We start from the raw sequence: 18,211 nt of genomic DNA, 5'->3' as shown, positions 1-18,211 counted from the left end.
AAAAAAGAAATACAACTACTGATTCCAACAGAGCAGCTAGGCTTTCGTAGATAGCTCTTCCCGGAATGGTTCCCTTGGTTTCTAGATCTTTCCAGATACAGGCTGGGGCAATTGTATCTCTGAAGACCGGGGCCTGCCTGTAATAATTTCTCGTGCTTCTAAGATTTTTCACATCTCGTGTCTCACTTGCCTCGCTAACTACGCCATGAGATAGATATCCACTGCTCCTTGAACACACCTGGTTCCTCCCTCCCTCAGGACCTTTGCACCTGCTGCCTGGAACTCTTCCCTCAGAACTGCCCGTAGCTGGCTCCTTCTCACCCAGGTCTCAGCTCTAATGCCACCGCCTTTGAGAGGCTTTCCTCTGTCTTTGGAATTCAACAGATCTGTATTAAAACTGCCTCTCACTGGCTGCTATAACCTCACCCCAGTCACTGAACCTCTCACAACTCCACCTGCCTTGTCCGTGAGATAGCAACCACGGGAACCTCTTCCTGAAGGGAGGATAGGAGACTCAGTGGAGATCACGTGAGAACCTAGCATCCTATTGGCACACATAGGTGGTCAGTAGATGGCAGTTTGCTCCCTGTTCACTTCCTACCTAGGTGTTGACGAAGCCTAAGCGTATAGAATTGAGGTAGGGGGACGACATCATTAAGGAAAAGAACACAAAAAAGATCCGACTTTAGCAAATTTTCTGAGAACCGATGTCCGCACGAAAACACCGTTTGGGCCTCCCCGACCTTAGAAGGAGCCCCTGCACATGAAGGCTCCCGGAGCTTGGGCTCCGTGAAATTCGTGGTCGATCCGTTTCCACCCTTACGCCTCTCCCCTCCACGGCACGCATGCGCCCGTGTGCGCGTGCACACACAGGCCTCTAGGACAGCGCCTTTAATCTCTAGGGGTTTACCCTGGCCGAGTGCGGGGAAACGGAGCCTGACAGAGTGCAAAAGTCTGGGGAAGTTACAGAATGACCAAGTGCTCACTGTAGCTTTCAAAAAGTAGATGGATGTAGCTTCCGCCTTCCTCGGCTCCGTGGCCAGGCGGTCCTGGGAAGTCCCAGGGCTGTGGTAGCCTTGGTCTTGCTTCCTGGGGCGGGGCTTGCTGTGGCTCCTCCCCTTATTCTTCCAGCGCCCTCTGCCTCTGCCCTCCTTCCCTGCACCTTGCATGCTCCGGCACCCCCTATAGGAAACCAGGGGAGCCGGGTTGGTGGAAGAACCGTAGCTCTCCAGAGGCAAGGGGTGCAGACTCACGGCCCCTAAGGGGGATCCCAGCCCATCTCTGTCTCTTGAGCCATTATCTGCAGGAATAAGAAGCTTGTCATTGTGTCTTGATGAGGAAGGAGAGAGTGGACTGTTGATTCAGAGCTTTCTCAGACTCTTTAGAAAGGAATACCCCAGGGGTGCCCCTAGGGATTCCCACTTCTGTCCAGACGTAAGCTGAACACCTGCGTCTCTCTCTGCCTTTCCAGCCGGGCTGTGTCTCAACTGCTGGAGCCTGCAGGAGCTGGTCAGCAGGGATCCGGGCCACTTCCTTATCCTCCTGGAGCAGATCTTGCAGAAGACTCGAGAGGTGAGGGCCGGCCTGGGACTGAAGAGTCAAGGGAAAGGTCCCCACGGAGTGTCAGTTCTGGGGTGCCTGGCCCACCGAGGGGCTTGGCAAAGGCGCTGGGAACTTTCTGTTCCAGTGGTGCTTGTGAGTTGAAGGCTTCTAGGAAGGGCTGTGGTCCTTTCACCAGGAAGACGAGGACTCGTGAGCCACGGATCTGAGTTTAATTAAGCTGCTTCTTAAGACAGACATGGCTTGTAAGTCCAAGTGTTGACTAGAAAGGAGAGAGGAAGCTCTCCCGAATTCCTTTCCTCGAAAAGATCCGTAAAAACAGACACAGAGGAGAAAACTGACTAGAAAGGGAAACTGAGACCTTGTCTCACGGCCGGTCCGTAAGAAATAGGCTTTGATGACTTAGAACAGCAGTGTGTTTAAGGGCTCAGCTGGGCTGGGGTTCCAGAATAATTGTGAGTCCCTAAAGAGGATTCTGGCTCTTTTATAAAGAATTCTGTGCTTAATTTTTTTTTTTCATTTTTGTTTTAAATATGTAACTGTGTTGGAAAACGTGACTTTCTCAAGCTGTCCCTTGGGAAGTCTTGACCAAGTCTTACCAAGACACACAAGGTTCCAATTCTGGCACCATCATTTACTGTGCTGATCCACAAGCACACCAACTCAGAAGAGCCTAAGCCACCTTTGGAGCGTTTAACTTATAAGCCCAAATATCCACTACCGTGTGACAAGAGGGGAGGGTTTTGTAGAAGGGGCCCAGCAGCAGGTGTATCAGGCACCTGGTCTGTTTGGGGCCAAGAAAAGGAGAATTCTGCTTGAGCCTGCTGAGGCCACCAGGCACAGCACGGTGGTGGGGTCCTCTCTGCATCTTCAACCCCCATGAGTTCCGGAAGGGGCTGAGACCTTTACCATTTGGACCAAAGAATTCTAAATCACATGGGTCTGTAGTGTGGTCAAAAATTGTAATAAGCAGTGCGGGGAAGGCTATAGTGAGACTCGTACTTTCATACACGCAGGGTATTGTAACTGGCACAGTCCTTTCGGAAAGCAACTTGGCAACACGTTTCAGAGGTCAGAAAGAGGTTTATAGTCTTTGATCCATCGACCCCACTTCCTGAACCCTAACCTAGATAAATAATCCAAATTACAGAAAAAGTAACGTGCACCAAGTTTTTCATTGCAAAAGTATTTAGGGTAGCAAGAAAATAATGTCATGTGTCCAAAATAATAAATTACAGAGATCTATCAGAAGGAATATTATTACAGGGAATAAAAAGATGGATATTATCCAAAGGTATAAACAGATTTTAATATACAAAAAAATTGCATCAGTAAGGTTTATTAAATGATTTAGCGAACATTTACCAAACATTTGGAAAAATACAGAGTGAGATTCCTAGCACATACCATACAGCATACGGTATTCTAAATGGATTGAAGATTTAAATTTAAGAAAATGAAGCTTCAAAAAAGGAAGGAAATATGAATTTTACATGGTGTTTGCACACAAAAGCAAAAATCCGTAAAAGACAAATAAGCATTTCTAATATCAGGACATCAGAAGAAAATCTATACAAGTAAAAGACACACAACAAATTTGAAAAAAGATTTACCACACAAATAAAAAGGAAATGTGTAACCAGGAGCACCAGGGGTGGGGGAAAGGTGGTCTTAGAGATGATGCAGCAAAACAAATTCATTTATAACATTATAGGGTAAAAACATTAGGAGTAAAAACATACACGCTATGATTTCCAAGTACAAAGAGAAAAATGGTGTTAGGATAAGCATTGTCACGTTAGCTGTGGTTGCGTTCATTTGAGGGGGGATATTGTGAGTGTTTGGTTTTTTTTAAGTTGTATTTCCCCCATTGTTTCCTTGTGGTCACGTTGCCTGTCACGTAAGAAAAAAAAGAAAGTGCAGAAAAAGGAAACGCTGCTCTGTTCTGCACCTGTGATGAGCCTCACACTGCTTTCCTGTCCTGTCCACAGGTCCAGGAGAAGGGCACCTATGACCTTCTCGCCCCCCTGGCTCTGCTTTTCTACTCCACTGTTCTCTGCGTAAGTTCCGGGGCGGGCTAGCTTGGGGAAGTGAGAGGGGACAGGGAGGGACGGTCTCCATGGGGACAGAGCCCTCACACCTCCGGAGACAACTTAGGGTATCTGTCAAGCCACGCCCTTGAAATGGGTGTCAACCCTCTGGCATCAGAGCAGCCCCCATAACTCCCTGAATGGCTAGAAACAGGCTAAATATACAAAGCCTCTGATGGCATCAGAGCGGCCATCTTGAAGGGCCTCCATAAGTCTGTGTGGATGCCATGGCGCCTGGTATATCCAGGCTCCTGTGGAGGGGACTGCTGTCAACAGCCTGTTCACGAGCCAGGAAACAGATCCTGCTGAGAGATCTTAGGTCCACCTTATTCTGTAGCCCAGGAGTCTGTGTCCCCCGGTGTGATCATCCCGTATTCACCAGACCGGTGGCATCATCAGATGACCGTACGTACATGGAACCAATCCATGCAAAGCATAAACGTTTGCCTCAACGAGAGTATTGAAAGAAAGGTAGTTTAGGCATCAGAGACCATTACCCCAGATGAGTTGCGGCAACGGCACCATTTAGGATGACCCCCAAGGTGACAGCTTTTCAGAGGGGCGCTCTCGTGCGTTAGATATTACGTGTGGTAAAGTCACGGCCCTTACAGTAGAGGTGCCTCTGGGTGCCACCTTTATCATTTGTAAGTCACGCCCTGTGGGTAACTTCCGGTTCTTTCTGCCCTCCGCCTTGGACACACTGCTGCCAGGAGCAGTGTGCCTTCTGCGGAACGTATCAGAAAGGAGCAGGGTATGTTCTGGAATATCGGTGAGCTCTCTCTTACCCAGACATCTCTGCTTGCCTCTCCCTTTCCATCCCAGACACCACACTTCCCGCCAGATTCAGATCTCCTTCTGAAAGCAGCCAGAACCTACCACCGCTTCCTGACCTGGCCTGTTCCCTACTGCAGTATCTGCCAGGAGCTGCTCACCTTCATTGATGCTGAACTCAAGGCCCCAGGTGAGTGCTGAGGGGGGCAGGTGCACAGGGCCGGGATCTCCCCTTACTGGTGCACACAGCATCGGAGGGCTGAGAGCAGTGAACACAGGAGGTGACTCAAGGAGGAATCCTTCGGGGTTCAAGGCCAGGAGACCCCACTACGTGGTCTCTGCCTGTGCTCTGCTTTGCCAAAGGGTCTCTGAGACTGCCCAGGCCAGACAGAGAAGCCCCCACAATACTGACGACAGGCCCTTGCTTGTTCTCTTTGCCTCAGGATCAAATAGGGAAATGATGTGTGCATAGATTGGGTCCTAGCCAGGGAAGTGGGGGGTGACAGGAACAGGCAGGTTGATGGGTGCCCTGACAGGTGTGGACAAGGGCCTCGTGCTAAGTTTTCACCTATGGGGTCTGAGAAGTAAGTAGGAATCCTCGCAAAATTGCAAGTGCTATAATAGACATGAAAACGAGGTCCTAGAGAACGGTTACAGAGCAAGAGAAAACCTGATTGGTAAGATTTACTGTGAGGTGGCCTGATAAAGTAATTCATCAACAGCAGTCGCTCAAAACACTGACGTCACATAAACATCTCAGTAGATGCCCCTAAAACATCTGATAGAATTTTACATTCGTTCCTAATATTTAAAACTCCTCTAATACATGGAAACTAGTAATACACGGAAGTGTTCTTAATAAGGTAACAGCCCGCAGCGAAATACTAGAGGCATTTCCATTTAAGTCGATAACCTTCATCTTTGTGCTTACAAGTATTTTTGCCTATGCAAAAAGGCAAAAATAAAGACTATTTCCTCTTTCGGAAAGATAATTTAATTATGCAGAAATCAAACAATTGCTTGTCTGTCAAGGCCAAGAGAATCACCTGAAGAACTGTCCGAACTAGTAAACAGGTAGCTAAGAGCTTTTCCATATGTCATTAACCAGTAAGAAAACATAGTTGAGGGGGGAAAAAAAGAAAACAATTTATAATAGCAACTAAAAATACAAAAGAAGAGAGATTGAGTAACCTACATAGAGAAACAAACTTAACTAAAGGATAAGTAATTTAAGAGACATGTTGCCAGATTGAATCAATATTGTAGTAACAGCAGGTGTCGTGGAAATAAATGTAACAGTGATTAAAAGAAATACCAACAATATCTTTTAAGATTTAACAAAGTAAAATCTATGTGAAAGAATAAATGCTCTCTGGTAGCATTTATTCATGCATTTATCATGTATTTATGTATTCTTAACAGTATAAGAATGGACTATTTACTAGGTCTGTTACAACTATAACTATAAGGCTTAAATTATTAAAATAGTGCACTATTGGTATAAGAATAGATAAGCTAACGGAACAACGTAGAATGGCTAGAAACAGGCTAAATATAGAAAGATTTGTTCTATGACAAAGCGGCATCCTGAAACCAGTGATGAATAAAATCAGTCATTTAATAAATATTATTATTAAAAACGAGTTATAATTCTATCTCAGAAAAATGTAATAATTCTATTTCAAACATAAAATCAATTGCAGGTAGATGAAAGGTTGACGTGTGGAAAACAAAACCATGAATATCATAGAAGAAAACTAGGTTACATACATGGACCACCTAGAGTGAATAGATGCCAAACGTGCCTGCCCCCAAGGAAAGAAATTAGAAAAGGCTGACAGATTTGAGAGCATAAAATTCAAAGCTTTTATGTAGCTATTCAGCCACTAAAGACGTAGATACAGAGTTACCCAGGGCGAAAGATGTTGAGTAACTTGTTGAGTAAAAATGCTGGCCCCCCGAAAACTGTATGTTATAATCCCACTTTTGTTTTTTTCTTTTCTTTTAAGAGAAAATGCATCAGGCCCTATTTAAGGCTCCCAGCATTTAATTCTTTTCATACACATTAAACACACACAGGACAAGAGTACTACGTCTTATTCCCCAACAATCCGTGGACCCTAGAAAGCTCAGGACTGCAGCTTTGTGTGTAAATTCCTTTGGAGGGACTCCTGACTTCTTTCTGGAATCATCTGATTTGTCTCCTCCTAATCAAGTAGCAGAGCTGTCCTCCCCCAACCAATCAGGTTATCTGTCTTCTTAACCAATCAGTGTATCTCTCTCCTCCTAGCCAGTCAGCTGGGCGGTCTTCTCCCAACCAATCAGCTTGTCTGTCTCCTGCCAGCCAATCACCGGACCTCCCTGCCCAACCAGTCAGCTGTCTGTGGTTACCAAGGCTCGGAGCAGGCACTGGTTAGGCTTGGCCAACGCCAAAGCCCACCTGTTCCTGGGACCTGGCCGCATGCCAGAGGCTTGGGTGGAGGAACGAAGAAATCAGGGAGGCCTCAAGGAGAAGGTGCTGTACGAGGAAAGGTAGTCAGGCACGCGAGGAATAGACAGCTTGCCAATCTGACTTTCCAAGGCACCCTAAGTGAACAAGCCAGTTTAGGGTCATTCTCTTTCATTCCCTTCTTTCCAACAGCTCCCCCAGACCAACAGGTCTGTATAGCTTCTGGGCGTCTTGCCGACGACCAGAATTCCTTCAACAAGAATGCTGAGCTTTTCTTCCCTTCTCTAATTTAGACAGAAAGGATTTAAAATGCAAACACCTTGGCAGGGCCTTCAGTCGCTAATCAAAGATCTAAGTGACTCTTACTTTGAAATGGATAAGGGAGATGGAGGGCTGTGTCACTTGCACGCTGGAAGACGGCTTCCCAATTTCAGGTAGAACCGGCTGACTCTTCTCCCCTGAATGCACGCTATGCCTTGAGATGTTTTGGGGATGCCGCTGAGCAGAGACTGTGTTCTGGGCAGCCCAGCGAGCAGAGGTGGTGTGGAGGGCTGGCTGGGAAGGGTGAAGGCCGGATGCTGGGGACGGCGGGGTTCTAAGCCTAGGGGACCAGAGCCAGGCAGAGGAGGAACTGGAGGCAGAGATGGAATGAGGGTTCTTGGACTCCAAGCAAGAGGACCCTGGGAACCCCAGTCACTCACTGCTGAGCACCTTGCCCTCAACAGTGCCCAGGGACCGTGTGACGCCTCCGATGTCCTGGTGATGGCAGAGAAGGCAGATGCCTGGAGAGGCAGTTTATGCCAGGCCGCCTGGGCTCACAACTTGTCCTCTTCCAGGGAAAGCAGAACCAAAATAGGAAATCATGAACTCTTTCTCACGTCAGAGAGCCATTTTCAAGTTAAAAAAAAAAAACAAAAACCTAACCTGTGCAAATGTATAGTAAGCCTTCGTGGAAGACACATTGCGCTCATTACTGAGGGAACCAGCAAGATGGCAGAACTTTTTTAAAGGATGGTATGAGACCCTTGATTGAGGGAGTTGCTCACAGGGGGCGCCTGGGTGGCTCAGTCGGTAGAGCATCCAACTCTTGATTTTGGCTCAGGTCCTGATCTCACAGTTTGTGAGTTCGAGCCCCGCGTCAGGCTCCGTGCTATCTGCCCTGCTCTCTCTCTCTCTGCCTCTCATCAATAAATAAATAAATAAATAAGATAGATAAATAAATAAATAAGATAGATAGATAGACAAATTAGATAGATAGATAGATAGATAGATAGATAGATAGATAGATAGATAAGATAAATAGATAGATAGATAGATAGATAGATAGATAGATAGATAGATAGATAGATAAAGTTTTGAAGACAAGTTCCTCATAGAAGTGAGAATACGTTTGCAAAATTAGATACGAAATTAGTTAAGATGATAGAGGAGGGTAATGCCATACCCTGCGGGGTTCTCTTTTCTATCGAACAAAAGTCAGTTCCCTCATCTGACGTCCCCGGGTTCGCCTCTCGTTTCCAGAACCTGAGCCCTGCCTGATTCATCAGTAGCGAAGAGTAAATTAAGCTAAATTACCCTTCTCTGCACGACCCTTCAGTGGGCTTCTTCGAAAGTGCTTTAGTGAGATTTTCGTTTCGGCCTGTGGGACTGTCGTTGCCTGATTCCTGAGTGCCCCCACCCACAATCCGCCCCCCCCCCACCGCCCCCAGCTGAGGGAGGCAGTGGGGCGGAGGCCGGAGTGGAGGCCACGGGAGAAGCTGAGGCTGAACCACTCAGCAGAGTCACCAGTACTTGGTCTGAGGCCACCGTGGCCTCACATCCTGGAGCCGTGAGGCCTTTGGCAAGACATTTCCTTAATTTATAGGAGCTTTTTTCTTTTCTTTTTTTTTTTAACCTCATCTGTAAAATGGGAGTATAATAATGCCTCCCCTCTTAGAACAATTTGAAGGTGAATGCTGGCCTCCGTGGATCTCACGTTGCTGGGGGCAGTAAGGATGGGGCAGCGGTACCTTGAGAGACAGGTCCTGATCAGGTTACGGGGCGCAGATGACAGGGGACCATGGGCCCTTCACCAAGGAGCCGTATGGAGCCAGTTGCCATGGCGATGAGCGAAACAGCCGATCCTGCTTTGATGTGGCTGGGTGGTGGAGGAAGTGGGCAGGTTATCAAGCCTTAGGGCCTCCCCCTTCTTCCTGACTCCACCCCAATAGGGTGGCCTGGCTGCCTCCACTCTGGGGGTGGCAGGAAACCTCACGTCAGTGCCACCGGGTCCTGCCCACCGCAGCCCCTTGGATTCAGCCCACATGTTTGTCAAATATTTACTCCAAGCCCCCGCCAGCTGTGTAGACCACACCGCTCGCCTGCAAAGAATGTATCTGTAATCCCGAGGGGCGACAGGGGGCATCATATGTGTGAGTCACTGTGCGGCCTTCAAAGCCCGCAGACCTCGGTGGCTGCATCTCCCCTCCCCCGATCACAGCCCTAGGGGTGCAGGGAAGAGTAGTACTATTCCCAGGTCAGACCTGAGAAAATGGAGACTCAGAAGTTTCATGTTTCTTGCTGTAAAGTCGGGTGTGAGGGAAGGAGGAACATGGGCGGGCTGTGGTATGACCTACGCTTTGTCACTTACTAGCTGGTTTCCTCGGACAGGTGACGGGAGCTCTCTGAGCCTCCCGGTCAAAAGTAGGATCGTGGGGCGCCCGGGCGGCTCAGGCTCAGTCGGTTCAGCGTCTGATTCTTGGTTTTGGCTCAGGTCATGATCTCACAGGTCGTGGGATCGAGCCCCGTGTCGGGCTCTGCACAGACAGCTCGGAGCCTGCTTGCAATTCTCTCTCTCTTCCTCTCTCTCTGCCCCTCCCCTGCTCAAGAACACTCTCTCTCTCTCTCAAAATAAATGAACACTAAAAAAAAGTAGGACCATCATTGTCGATGGTGATGATGATGATGGCGATGGTTGGGTTGGTCTCATCTGTCCTCAGGAACCTCCCCCCCACCCCCGACCTGGGTATTTACTATTATTCCCACCTTCCAGAGGATGAACCTGAACTCCAGACATTGCCTACGCTCACGTAGCTGACAAGAGCTCTACTCCCTTGAAGCTATGTCTGTTTGATTCCTAAAACCATATCCTTCGATGCCAGCAATGTATTTTCACATCTGCATAGAGCTATTTCTATGCCAAGAGGCATAGGCAGACCATTGTGCGTGACTGGAAAATCCTGGGCTGTCCCAGCTGCCATTTTTTTTTAATGTGTATTTACTTTTGAGAGAGAAACAGCACATGAGCAGGGGAGGGGCAGAGAGAGAGGGAGACACAGAATCAGAAGCAGGCTCTAGGCTCCGAGCTGTCAGCACAGAGCCCGATGTGGGGCTTGAACCTGTGACCATGAGATCATGACCTGAGCCAAAGTCGGACGCTCAACCGACTGAGCCGCCCAGGTGCCCCATCCCAGCCACCGTTTTGTAAGCACTTTCCTCCCTGGGCCATTTCCCCTGCTGCTTTGCTTTTTACTTGCTGCCTTTGACCTTCTATCAAAGCAGGTACAAACCTGGGCTCGATCACCTCTGCCCATCACCTGGTAGCAGGTGAATTCTGAATATTCTTCAGTGGCAGTAAATCTCCCTTGGGATCTTAGTGATCATAGACATTTATATTTCATACTTTTTTTAAGTCTCTGATGATGGAATAAGAGGCATAGGTTCCTTGAAGCAAAGTCAAACATCGTTGACTAGCGGGTGGGGGTTTTAGTCACAGAACATCTCACCCCAAATGCATAGGTGTCCCAGGAGAAACTGAGGAACCATTACAGGGTAGAGGAGGCCAGGCTACATACAGTGTGGGACTCTGGATAGGATCCTGGAACCGAAAGACAACATCATGGCCAAAGATAGACTTCTTGTATCACAGAGTCACGGGGGAGAGATGTTGGGAAAGGAGGGAGCAGCTGTTCCAGAAACCACAGGGCGTGAGGAGTTAGAAGTAAGCTGGTTGCCCAAAACAGAAACCCCAGAATAATAGTTGTGGCAACTCAAAGGGGTTTATTTTTTTTTTCTTACATTTAAAAAAAAATCCCACTGGAAGGCAGCCCAAGGTTGGCACAGGGCTGAACATTCCAGAATCATTTCTTTTTTCTGTTTCACCATCCTTAGCAAGAAACACTGCCCTCGGTGTCACTTCTTGGTCTAATGACGGCAGGAGCTGTGGCCATCATGTCCCCATTCCAGTTAACAGAAATGAGGAAAGGGAGGTTGCAAAATGGGGTCTTCCAGAAGCCCCCACCCCACACCTGCAAGGGAGGTCAAAAAATGTGATCTATCAACCTGTGCCCTTTGGTGAAGAAGAGGGAAGGGTGTTGGGGAGATGCGAACAGGTCCCCGCCATGTGTGACCCACTAGTAAGAGTGGCCCGGCGGAGCCGGACTGGGCCTGTCGGGGGGCGGGGACCACTGGCTGGGGCAGCAGGGTCACGCCTCACTCCCCCCAGGCCTGGTGGCCCTGCAGAGCTGGGGGCCATCCCGCAGGCATCTCCGTGGGTTCCTCCAGACTCTCTGTAGAACGAACCAAGGACCTGCGTCCCGGTGACTCCGTGAAACCAGGTGGGGCTTGCTCAGGGGCTCCTTGTGTGCAGGCAAGGCCTTTGAGCTTTCTTCCATAGCAAAAGGAATGTGTACAGAAGGGTCAAGAGACCTCACTTGGCTGTGTGTTCTGAGGTTGGGGCGGGGGGGGGTACTGTCGGGGGGTGAGTGATGTCTCCACTACAGCATTTCACTGGGGGGCCTGCAGGGGGCCAGGAGGGGAGCTGGCCTCTGTCACTCACCCAAGTGGCCACCAGATGGTGTCCCAGGTCCCGATGGCAGTAGCCACTGTTTCAGGGACTTTCCCATCAAAATAAGCATAACTTCAACCTCTGAACATGTGACAGTTACCTAAGAGAAACATCAAACAAAAGGCCCCAAATCAAAACAGTTAGGTCCTAAATTAGAATAGCATGAATTAGTAATTTTCCACCACTGATGAAACAAAAATCGTGGCCTTTCTGTTTACAGCTGTCTCTGGCCCCGGTCTTGGCTTTGCACCTATCCAGGGGGATTGCCTTCCTCCTCCCGGCCCACACCCAGTCGCAGAGTAGCCTTGCCCCCTGACAGGGGCCCCCTTGAGGCTGCCTGCCCCCCTGAATCCCAGCCCCTGCTTCTGGTGCCCTTGTCGGTGAGGAGGGCCAGTGTTGTTTAACCTTACCGTGGTGGATACACAACCGAATCCTTACTGTCAAGGCTCGGTTTTCCAGCCGCAGACCTGGGTCAGGTCGCAGGAGAAAAGGAGAGACTTTGGGCTGACGAGGCAGATGAGGCTGGAGAGAAAGGCTTGGGGGTGGGGGTGTTGTGGCCAGGGGCAGGGACAGGACCCAGCCTGGGAGGGACAGGGTCAGGGAGACCCAGCTGTCCTAAGAGCCCGTGGGAAGCCAGGCAGGGGCGCGGAGGGCCTTTGGAGACCCAGCTGGGGGCCCGCACACGCTTGGGAGGGCCCCCGTGCCTCCAGATGGCCAGAGAACTCCTAGGTGACAGCAGGCCGGCCGCCTCGCAGCCTCAGGCCCTGTGCCCACCGTCTCAGAGGAGCAGATCTGCACGGGGCCTGAGTCTCGTCCCCAGGCCCCCGACCTCATTGGCCAGGGCGGGGTCACAGCGAGGCACGATAAACCTACCGACTCTCGTTTGTTTTGGCAACAGGAATCTCCTACCAGCGGCTGGTGAGGGCCGAGCAGGGCCTGTCCATCAGGAGTCACCGCAGTTCTACCGTGTGAGTGCTCTCGAGGGGGGTCCCACATTCCCACACCCATGCCACCCCCCCCACTCCATGCATCTGGCTTTCCCTCCATCACTGCACCCCCAAATCCCCAGCCACCAGCAAAGCCCTCAAGAGGACCAGGAACCCCTTGGGGTAGCTGGTGACATTTGGTACATAGGTTTGTTTCTCTGGGCTGAGAGGCTTTCCTCAGATTGCTAAACGGCTCTGAGACTTAAAAACGAAACAAACATTAAAAACCACCCGCATCAATCATGCCAGGTACAGGGCAAGGATAACCTCGCTCTACCCCCCGTTTTCAGATGAGGAAACTGGAGGTCAGAGAGGCCAAGTGACTTCCCGAAGGTCACACAGCTATTGAGTGTCTGAGCCAGGATTTAAACCTCGGTCTTCCTCAAAAGTCCACGAGCTTTCTAAGATGTATTTCCGCCTGTTACTAAAATAGCATTTTCCGGGGCGCCTGGGTGGCTCAGTCGGTGAAGTGTCTGACTCTTGATCTCGGCTCAGGTCATGATCTCACGGTTCCAAGAGTTCGAGCCCCGTGTCGGGCTCTGCACTGACAGCACGGAGCCTGCTTGGAATTCTGTCTCTGTCTCTCTCTCTCTCAAAATAAATACACTTTAAAAAAATTAATAAATAGCATAGCATTTTCCAAACCATTTTGACTAGGACCTACCATAAAAAAAAAAAAATGCATTTATTTATTTATTTATTTATTTATTTATTTTTTTTAAGTCATCTCCGCACCCAACGTGGGGCTCGAACTCACAACCCTGAGATCAAGAGTGCTGTGCTCCACCAACTGAGCCAGCCGGGTGCCCCTAAAAAAATGCATTTTATATGAAAGCCTGCTGTACACACACACACACACGCACACACACACACACTGAAACAAGCTTTAAAAAGTGAAACTCACGGGGCGCCTGGGTGACTCAGTCGGTTGAGCGTCCGACTTCAGCTCAGGTCACAATCTCGCGGTCCGTGAGTTCGAGCGCCATGTCAGGCTGTGGGCTGATGGCTCAGAGCCTGGAGCCTGCTTCCGATTCTGTGTCTCCCTCTCTCTCTGCTCCTCCCCCGTTCATGCTCTGTCTCTCTCTGTCTCAAAAATAAATAAACGTTAAAAAGTGAAACTCACCCCTACCCCCTAGGATGGGCTGTGTCTCAGTCTATTCTATTTTATTTAAAAGGCAGCTGTGATTGTGATCCTCCCAGAATGATTCCATTATCCACTCACGGGTCCCGGCCGGCCAGGCATGTGGCTGCCGTTTCACCCGAATGCTCGAGAGCCCAGAGACCCCGGCCCTCTCACCCCCAGCGCCAGGGGCTCACTGCACATTCACACCGTACAGCAAACACCTATGAGTTCCTTCTAATAAAAACAAACAAAACAAGCCCGAGGCAGGCTTTGGGAGAGGCAGAAAGGGTACAAAAATGCTTCCGTGTCGTGAGTAAACAACGCTTACCCAGGGCTGACCACCAGACCCTCTGCACTTACTGAGCTCCGGGCATTGTGGGAAGTAAAGCATACTATGATGTCCAAGTGTCACATCGGCCCCTGGAGAAAGGGATTTGTCAGATCTGGGGCCCAAAGAGGTTAGCAGGAGGAGCTTAGAACAGAGTGGTGGTCTCGCTGTCGGCAGGAGGGAACAAGCGGGCGGAGAGAGCGCGTGCCCGGCTGGTCCCGTCCGGCACACCAAGGACTCAGCACGGGTCTCTGGAAGGAGTGATCAAGCACTCAGTGAAGGAGGGTGGCCCAGTCACTCATGCAGGCCTGCCCCCTTCTCCTTACAAACAGAGAAACCGACATTAGCTTCCCCCTTGCACGATGGGTACTCTGGCAGAGCCCGGTCCTGATGGCACCTGCTTCTCTGCGCCGGGTTTAAACACCGCGCAGGCCAGTGAGGACGGGAGCCGTGCGGGCAGGCCATCCTGAAACATCTACAGCTGGGACAACCGGGATGGCTCCAACACACTTGGAGAAAATGCAGCGGCGGGCGGTTGGTGCGGGTGACGTGAGAGCAGTCACCTGCGGTAAACTGTTAACTGAGTGACTGACACCTTGGGGGTTCGCCTGGGCATGGCTGAGATTTTCCATGACGAGCAAACGTAAATGCCGGCTCGGAGCCCAGGGTCCGGCGATGGGACACGCACAGGTGGCTGGGCACACGCTCCCCTCCCATCCCCGTGAGACCCTGGGAGGTGGCTCTCCCAAGTTCAAGAAGAAGTTCCACTTGCAAAGGGTCTTTGAAAATACTGGCTGCAAACTATCAAAAGCAGACCGTAAGCTTTCCCCTCGGAACTGGGACCCTTGAGCCCCCGGCCCAGCTCCTGGCTGCAGGCCCTGCCGGGCGAGCTCCAAGGACCGCCAGACGCCAGACGTGAGGTGCGTGGCTGTGCTGCCCTCCCCACAGCCCCGTCTCTGTGTCCCCAGCACCGTGCTGTTGTTGAACCCGGTGGAGGTTCAGGCCGAGTTCCTCGCCGTGGCCAATAGGCTGAGTGCACCCGGCCACTCGCCCCACAGCGCCTACACCACGCTGCTCCTTCACGCCTTCCAGGCCACCTTCGGGCCCCACTGCGACCTCCCAGGCCTGCACTGCAGGCTGCAGGTATGTGCCCGGGGCCCCTGGGGTTTATTTAGCATCACTCCCCTCCCATCAGAGCAGAGTCCCTCTCTGGCCCTGTCCCGGTGCTGCTGTCTCCCGGGTACGCCGGCCTCCCCCCACCCGGGCCAGCCGGGCCCCTTCCCCTCTCTGGGCCGCAGCGACGAGCTCGGGACTAGCACTCCCCGCCCCCCCCAAGTTGGCGGTGCTCTGGCCCTGGTCTGGGCCTTTCTCTGGCGCCCGTGTCCCGAGAAGAGGGGCCCCGGGCAGGAGGCTCGGCTCCCTGGCCAGCTGTGAGTGCAGGTGGGTGACGAGGCAGGGAGGAGACCGGTGGGTGCTGTCGTCGGCGAGACCCCGGGACCTGGAGGAGTGGGGCCGGCGAGCCGCGGTTCGGCAGCAAGCCCGTCTGCCCCTGGGGTTTCAGTCCAAGAGCCTGGCCGAGCTGGAAGACATCTTCACGGAGACCGCGGAGGCACAGGAGCTGGCGTCCAGCATCGGGGACGCGGCCGAGGCCCGGCAGTGGCTCAGGACCAAGCTGCAGGCGGTGGGAGAGAAAGCCGGCTTCCCTGGTGTCTTAGGTGAGGCTCTTGGGAGAGCCGGGCGCGTCTTCCCCACGGCCAAGTGAGCATCCCAGCCGGCCGGTGGGTCTGCTCCACACAGTCCTTCGGGGACCCCCGGCTGTCGTTACCCTGATGTTAGGGTTGGCCGGCCGTGGCAAGAGAGAAAGAGAGTGCTACCTGGGGGTGGGCGGCTTCGTTTTCCCACCAGAGATCATGCAGAAGGATGCAGTCCTCACGGGTCCCTTTGGAGGCCACGCCTCGCCCCCAAGGAGCCTAGAAAACATCCTTTCTGCAGCTCTGCCCCTTCCAGGAGAAGGGACGCGGTCTTCTGTCACCCACACCCGATGAGACAATGCCCTTGTGCTCCCGTTCGGGCCCTGTCAGGGGAGGCTCGGAGGCTGAGTTGGCCGCATCCACACAGCCTGTAAAAAGGCCTGGCACCTACCTGGGCTGCTTGAACGGAGGGTCCTCGGGCTGCGAGCCAGGTGTCCCAGCTTCCCACTGAGTCTCGTGTGGCCCATGCTGGCGTCTTGTCTGAGACCCTTCCAGCCCTCACCACGGGTCCCCCTGTTGTTACAGACACCGCCAAACCCGGCAAACTCTGCACCATCCCCATCCCGGTGGCCAGGTGCCACACCTACAACTGGAACCAGGACAGCTTCGGTGAGCCCCCGGTTGGGGCCCTCGCGGTGCCCGCTCCCGTCCCCCAAAGCGGCCAGGGCGCTTCCTGTTCCCGGGTCTGTGCCCCCGCCTCCCACCGGCCCCGTCAGCTGAGCAGAGCAGGGGGAAGCCCTGAAGTCCCGGGCTGGCCTTTAACCCCCCTTCCGCCCTCTTCTCCTCCGGGCCAGTTGGCCTGAGCCTGTCGCCCGTCCCCAGGGTGTGCGAGAGGGCTTGCAAGGGCCCAGACACCCAGACGGTGCCTCCCCTTGCAGACGTCCTGCAGGAAATCCTGCTCCAAGAACAGGAGCTGCTCCAGCCAGGGATCCTGGGGGACGAGGAGGAGGAGGAGGAGGACGACGACGACTTGGAAACAGAAGGGCGTTGCGCCCAGAGGGACTCCCTGCTCTCCACCAGCTCCGCGGTCTTCCACGACTCCACCCTGTCCCTTGCCTCGTCCCAGGCCTCAGAGCCCACCCTGCCCCGCCAGCTGCTGACCTCCTTCGTGTCAGGCCTCTCGGACGGCGTGGACAGCGGCTACGTGGAGGACAGCGAGGACAGCTCCTCCTCGGAGTGGCCCAAGAGGCCTGGCGGCCAGGGGCGCCGGCTCCACCGCCGGCCGGGGCAGAAGTTCAACAGGATCTATAAACTGTTCAAGAGCACCAGCCAGCTGGTGCTGCGGCGGGACTCCCGGGGCGCGGAGGGCGGCGCGGACGCAGCCCTGCCCCTGCGGCGGGCGGGGAGCCTCTGCGGCCCCCTGGACGGCGCGGCCCCGCCGCCGGCCTCCCGGCCCCAGCGCTCCCGCTCTCTGCCGCAGCCCAAGCTCAGCGCCCAGCTGCCCAGCTGGCTCCTGGCCCCCGCCTCCCGCCACCAGCGCCGGCGCCCCTTCCTGAGCGGGGATGAGGACCCCAAGGCGTCCACGCTCCGCGTCGTGGTCTTCGGCTCCGATCGGATTTCGGGGAAGGTGGCTCGGGCCTACAGCAATCTGCGGTGAGAGCCGGGGCGGGGATGCGGGCGCCGGGGCGGGGAGATGGGGGGGGGGGGGCCCGGGCTGCGGGCTTAGGGCCCTTAGGGTCCCCGCTTCTTACCACCTTCTTCCTCTGCCAGGCGGCTGGAGAACAACCGCCCCCTCCTCACGCGGTTGTTCAAACTCCAGTTCTTCTACGTGCCCGTCAAGCGGGGCTCCGGCGCCTGCCCCAGCCCTGCGAGCCAGACGCCCCCACTCCCCGCGGACTCCCCCAGGCAACCCAGCCCTGCAGTACGTCCCCAGCCCCGCGCCACGCGCCGTGGGGGCGCAGAGTGGGCGCCATCCATCGCCTGTGCCTCGAGGGGCACCTCGTTCTGCGCGAGCCTCGCTCCCAGGAGTGGCCCCTGCCCTGCGCTTGGGGGCGGCCCTTCGCTGTGTGATGTAGACTAAAAGCTGTTAGACTTCTCTCAGGGCCGCTGCGGGGAGGCTCCGCTTGGGGCCGCGGAGGGCGTGGGGGGTGCGCAGGGCCGTGGCGCAGGGACTGACCCTGGACCCTCCCCCAGGAGCTGGAGAGCACCAATGATATCTCCCACTACCTCGGCATGCTCGACCCCTGGTACGAGCGCAACGTGCTGGGTCTCATGCACCTGCCGCCGGAGGTCCTGTGCCAGGTCGGTGGCCCCCGCGGGGCGGGGGGGGGGGTGTGTGGGCACCTGCTGGAGGCCCCCTGGTTTGGTTTGGGGAGGGGATCCAGCCTG

At 53.4% G+C, this 18,211-nt stretch overlaps 1 protein-coding gene across 3 annotated transcripts in view; it reads left to right on the top strand.

Moving 5' to 3' along the window:
- The window catches only part of PIK3R5 (phosphoinositide-3-kinase regulatory subunit 5), a 70,144-nt gene that overhangs the window by 46,706 nt on the left and 5,227 nt on the right, over positions 1-18,211 (top strand). For all 3 annotated transcript variants that reach the window (XM_042967456.1, XM_042967454.1, XM_042967455.1), the window contains exons 3-12: positions 1,472-1,572; positions 3,552-3,620; positions 4,473-4,611; positions 12,594-12,663; positions 15,101-15,275; positions 15,694-15,847; positions 16,409-16,492; positions 16,762-17,476; positions 17,594-17,744; positions 18,017-18,124. In XM_042967456.1, coding sequence (XP_042823390.1) covers positions 1,472-1,572; positions 3,552-3,620; positions 4,473-4,611; positions 12,594-12,663; positions 15,101-15,275; positions 15,694-15,847; positions 16,409-16,492; positions 16,762-17,476; positions 17,594-17,744; positions 18,017-18,124 — 1,766 coding nt within the window. The remainder of the gene's footprint in view (positions 1-1,471; positions 1,573-3,551; positions 3,621-4,472; positions 4,612-12,593; positions 12,664-15,100; positions 15,276-15,693; positions 15,848-16,408; positions 16,493-16,761; positions 17,477-17,593; positions 17,745-18,016; positions 18,125-18,211) is intronic.

This window comes from Panthera tigris, chromosome E1, assembly GCF_018350195.1.
Source record: "Panthera tigris isolate Pti1 chromosome E1, P.tigris_Pti1_mat1.1, whole genome shotgun sequence".
Lineage (NCBI taxonomy): Eukaryota > Metazoa > Chordata > Mammalia > Carnivora > Felidae > Panthera > Panthera tigris.
The sequence above is the reverse complement of the archived record's forward strand: the minus strand, read 5'-3'. Positions and strand labels throughout refer to the sequence as shown.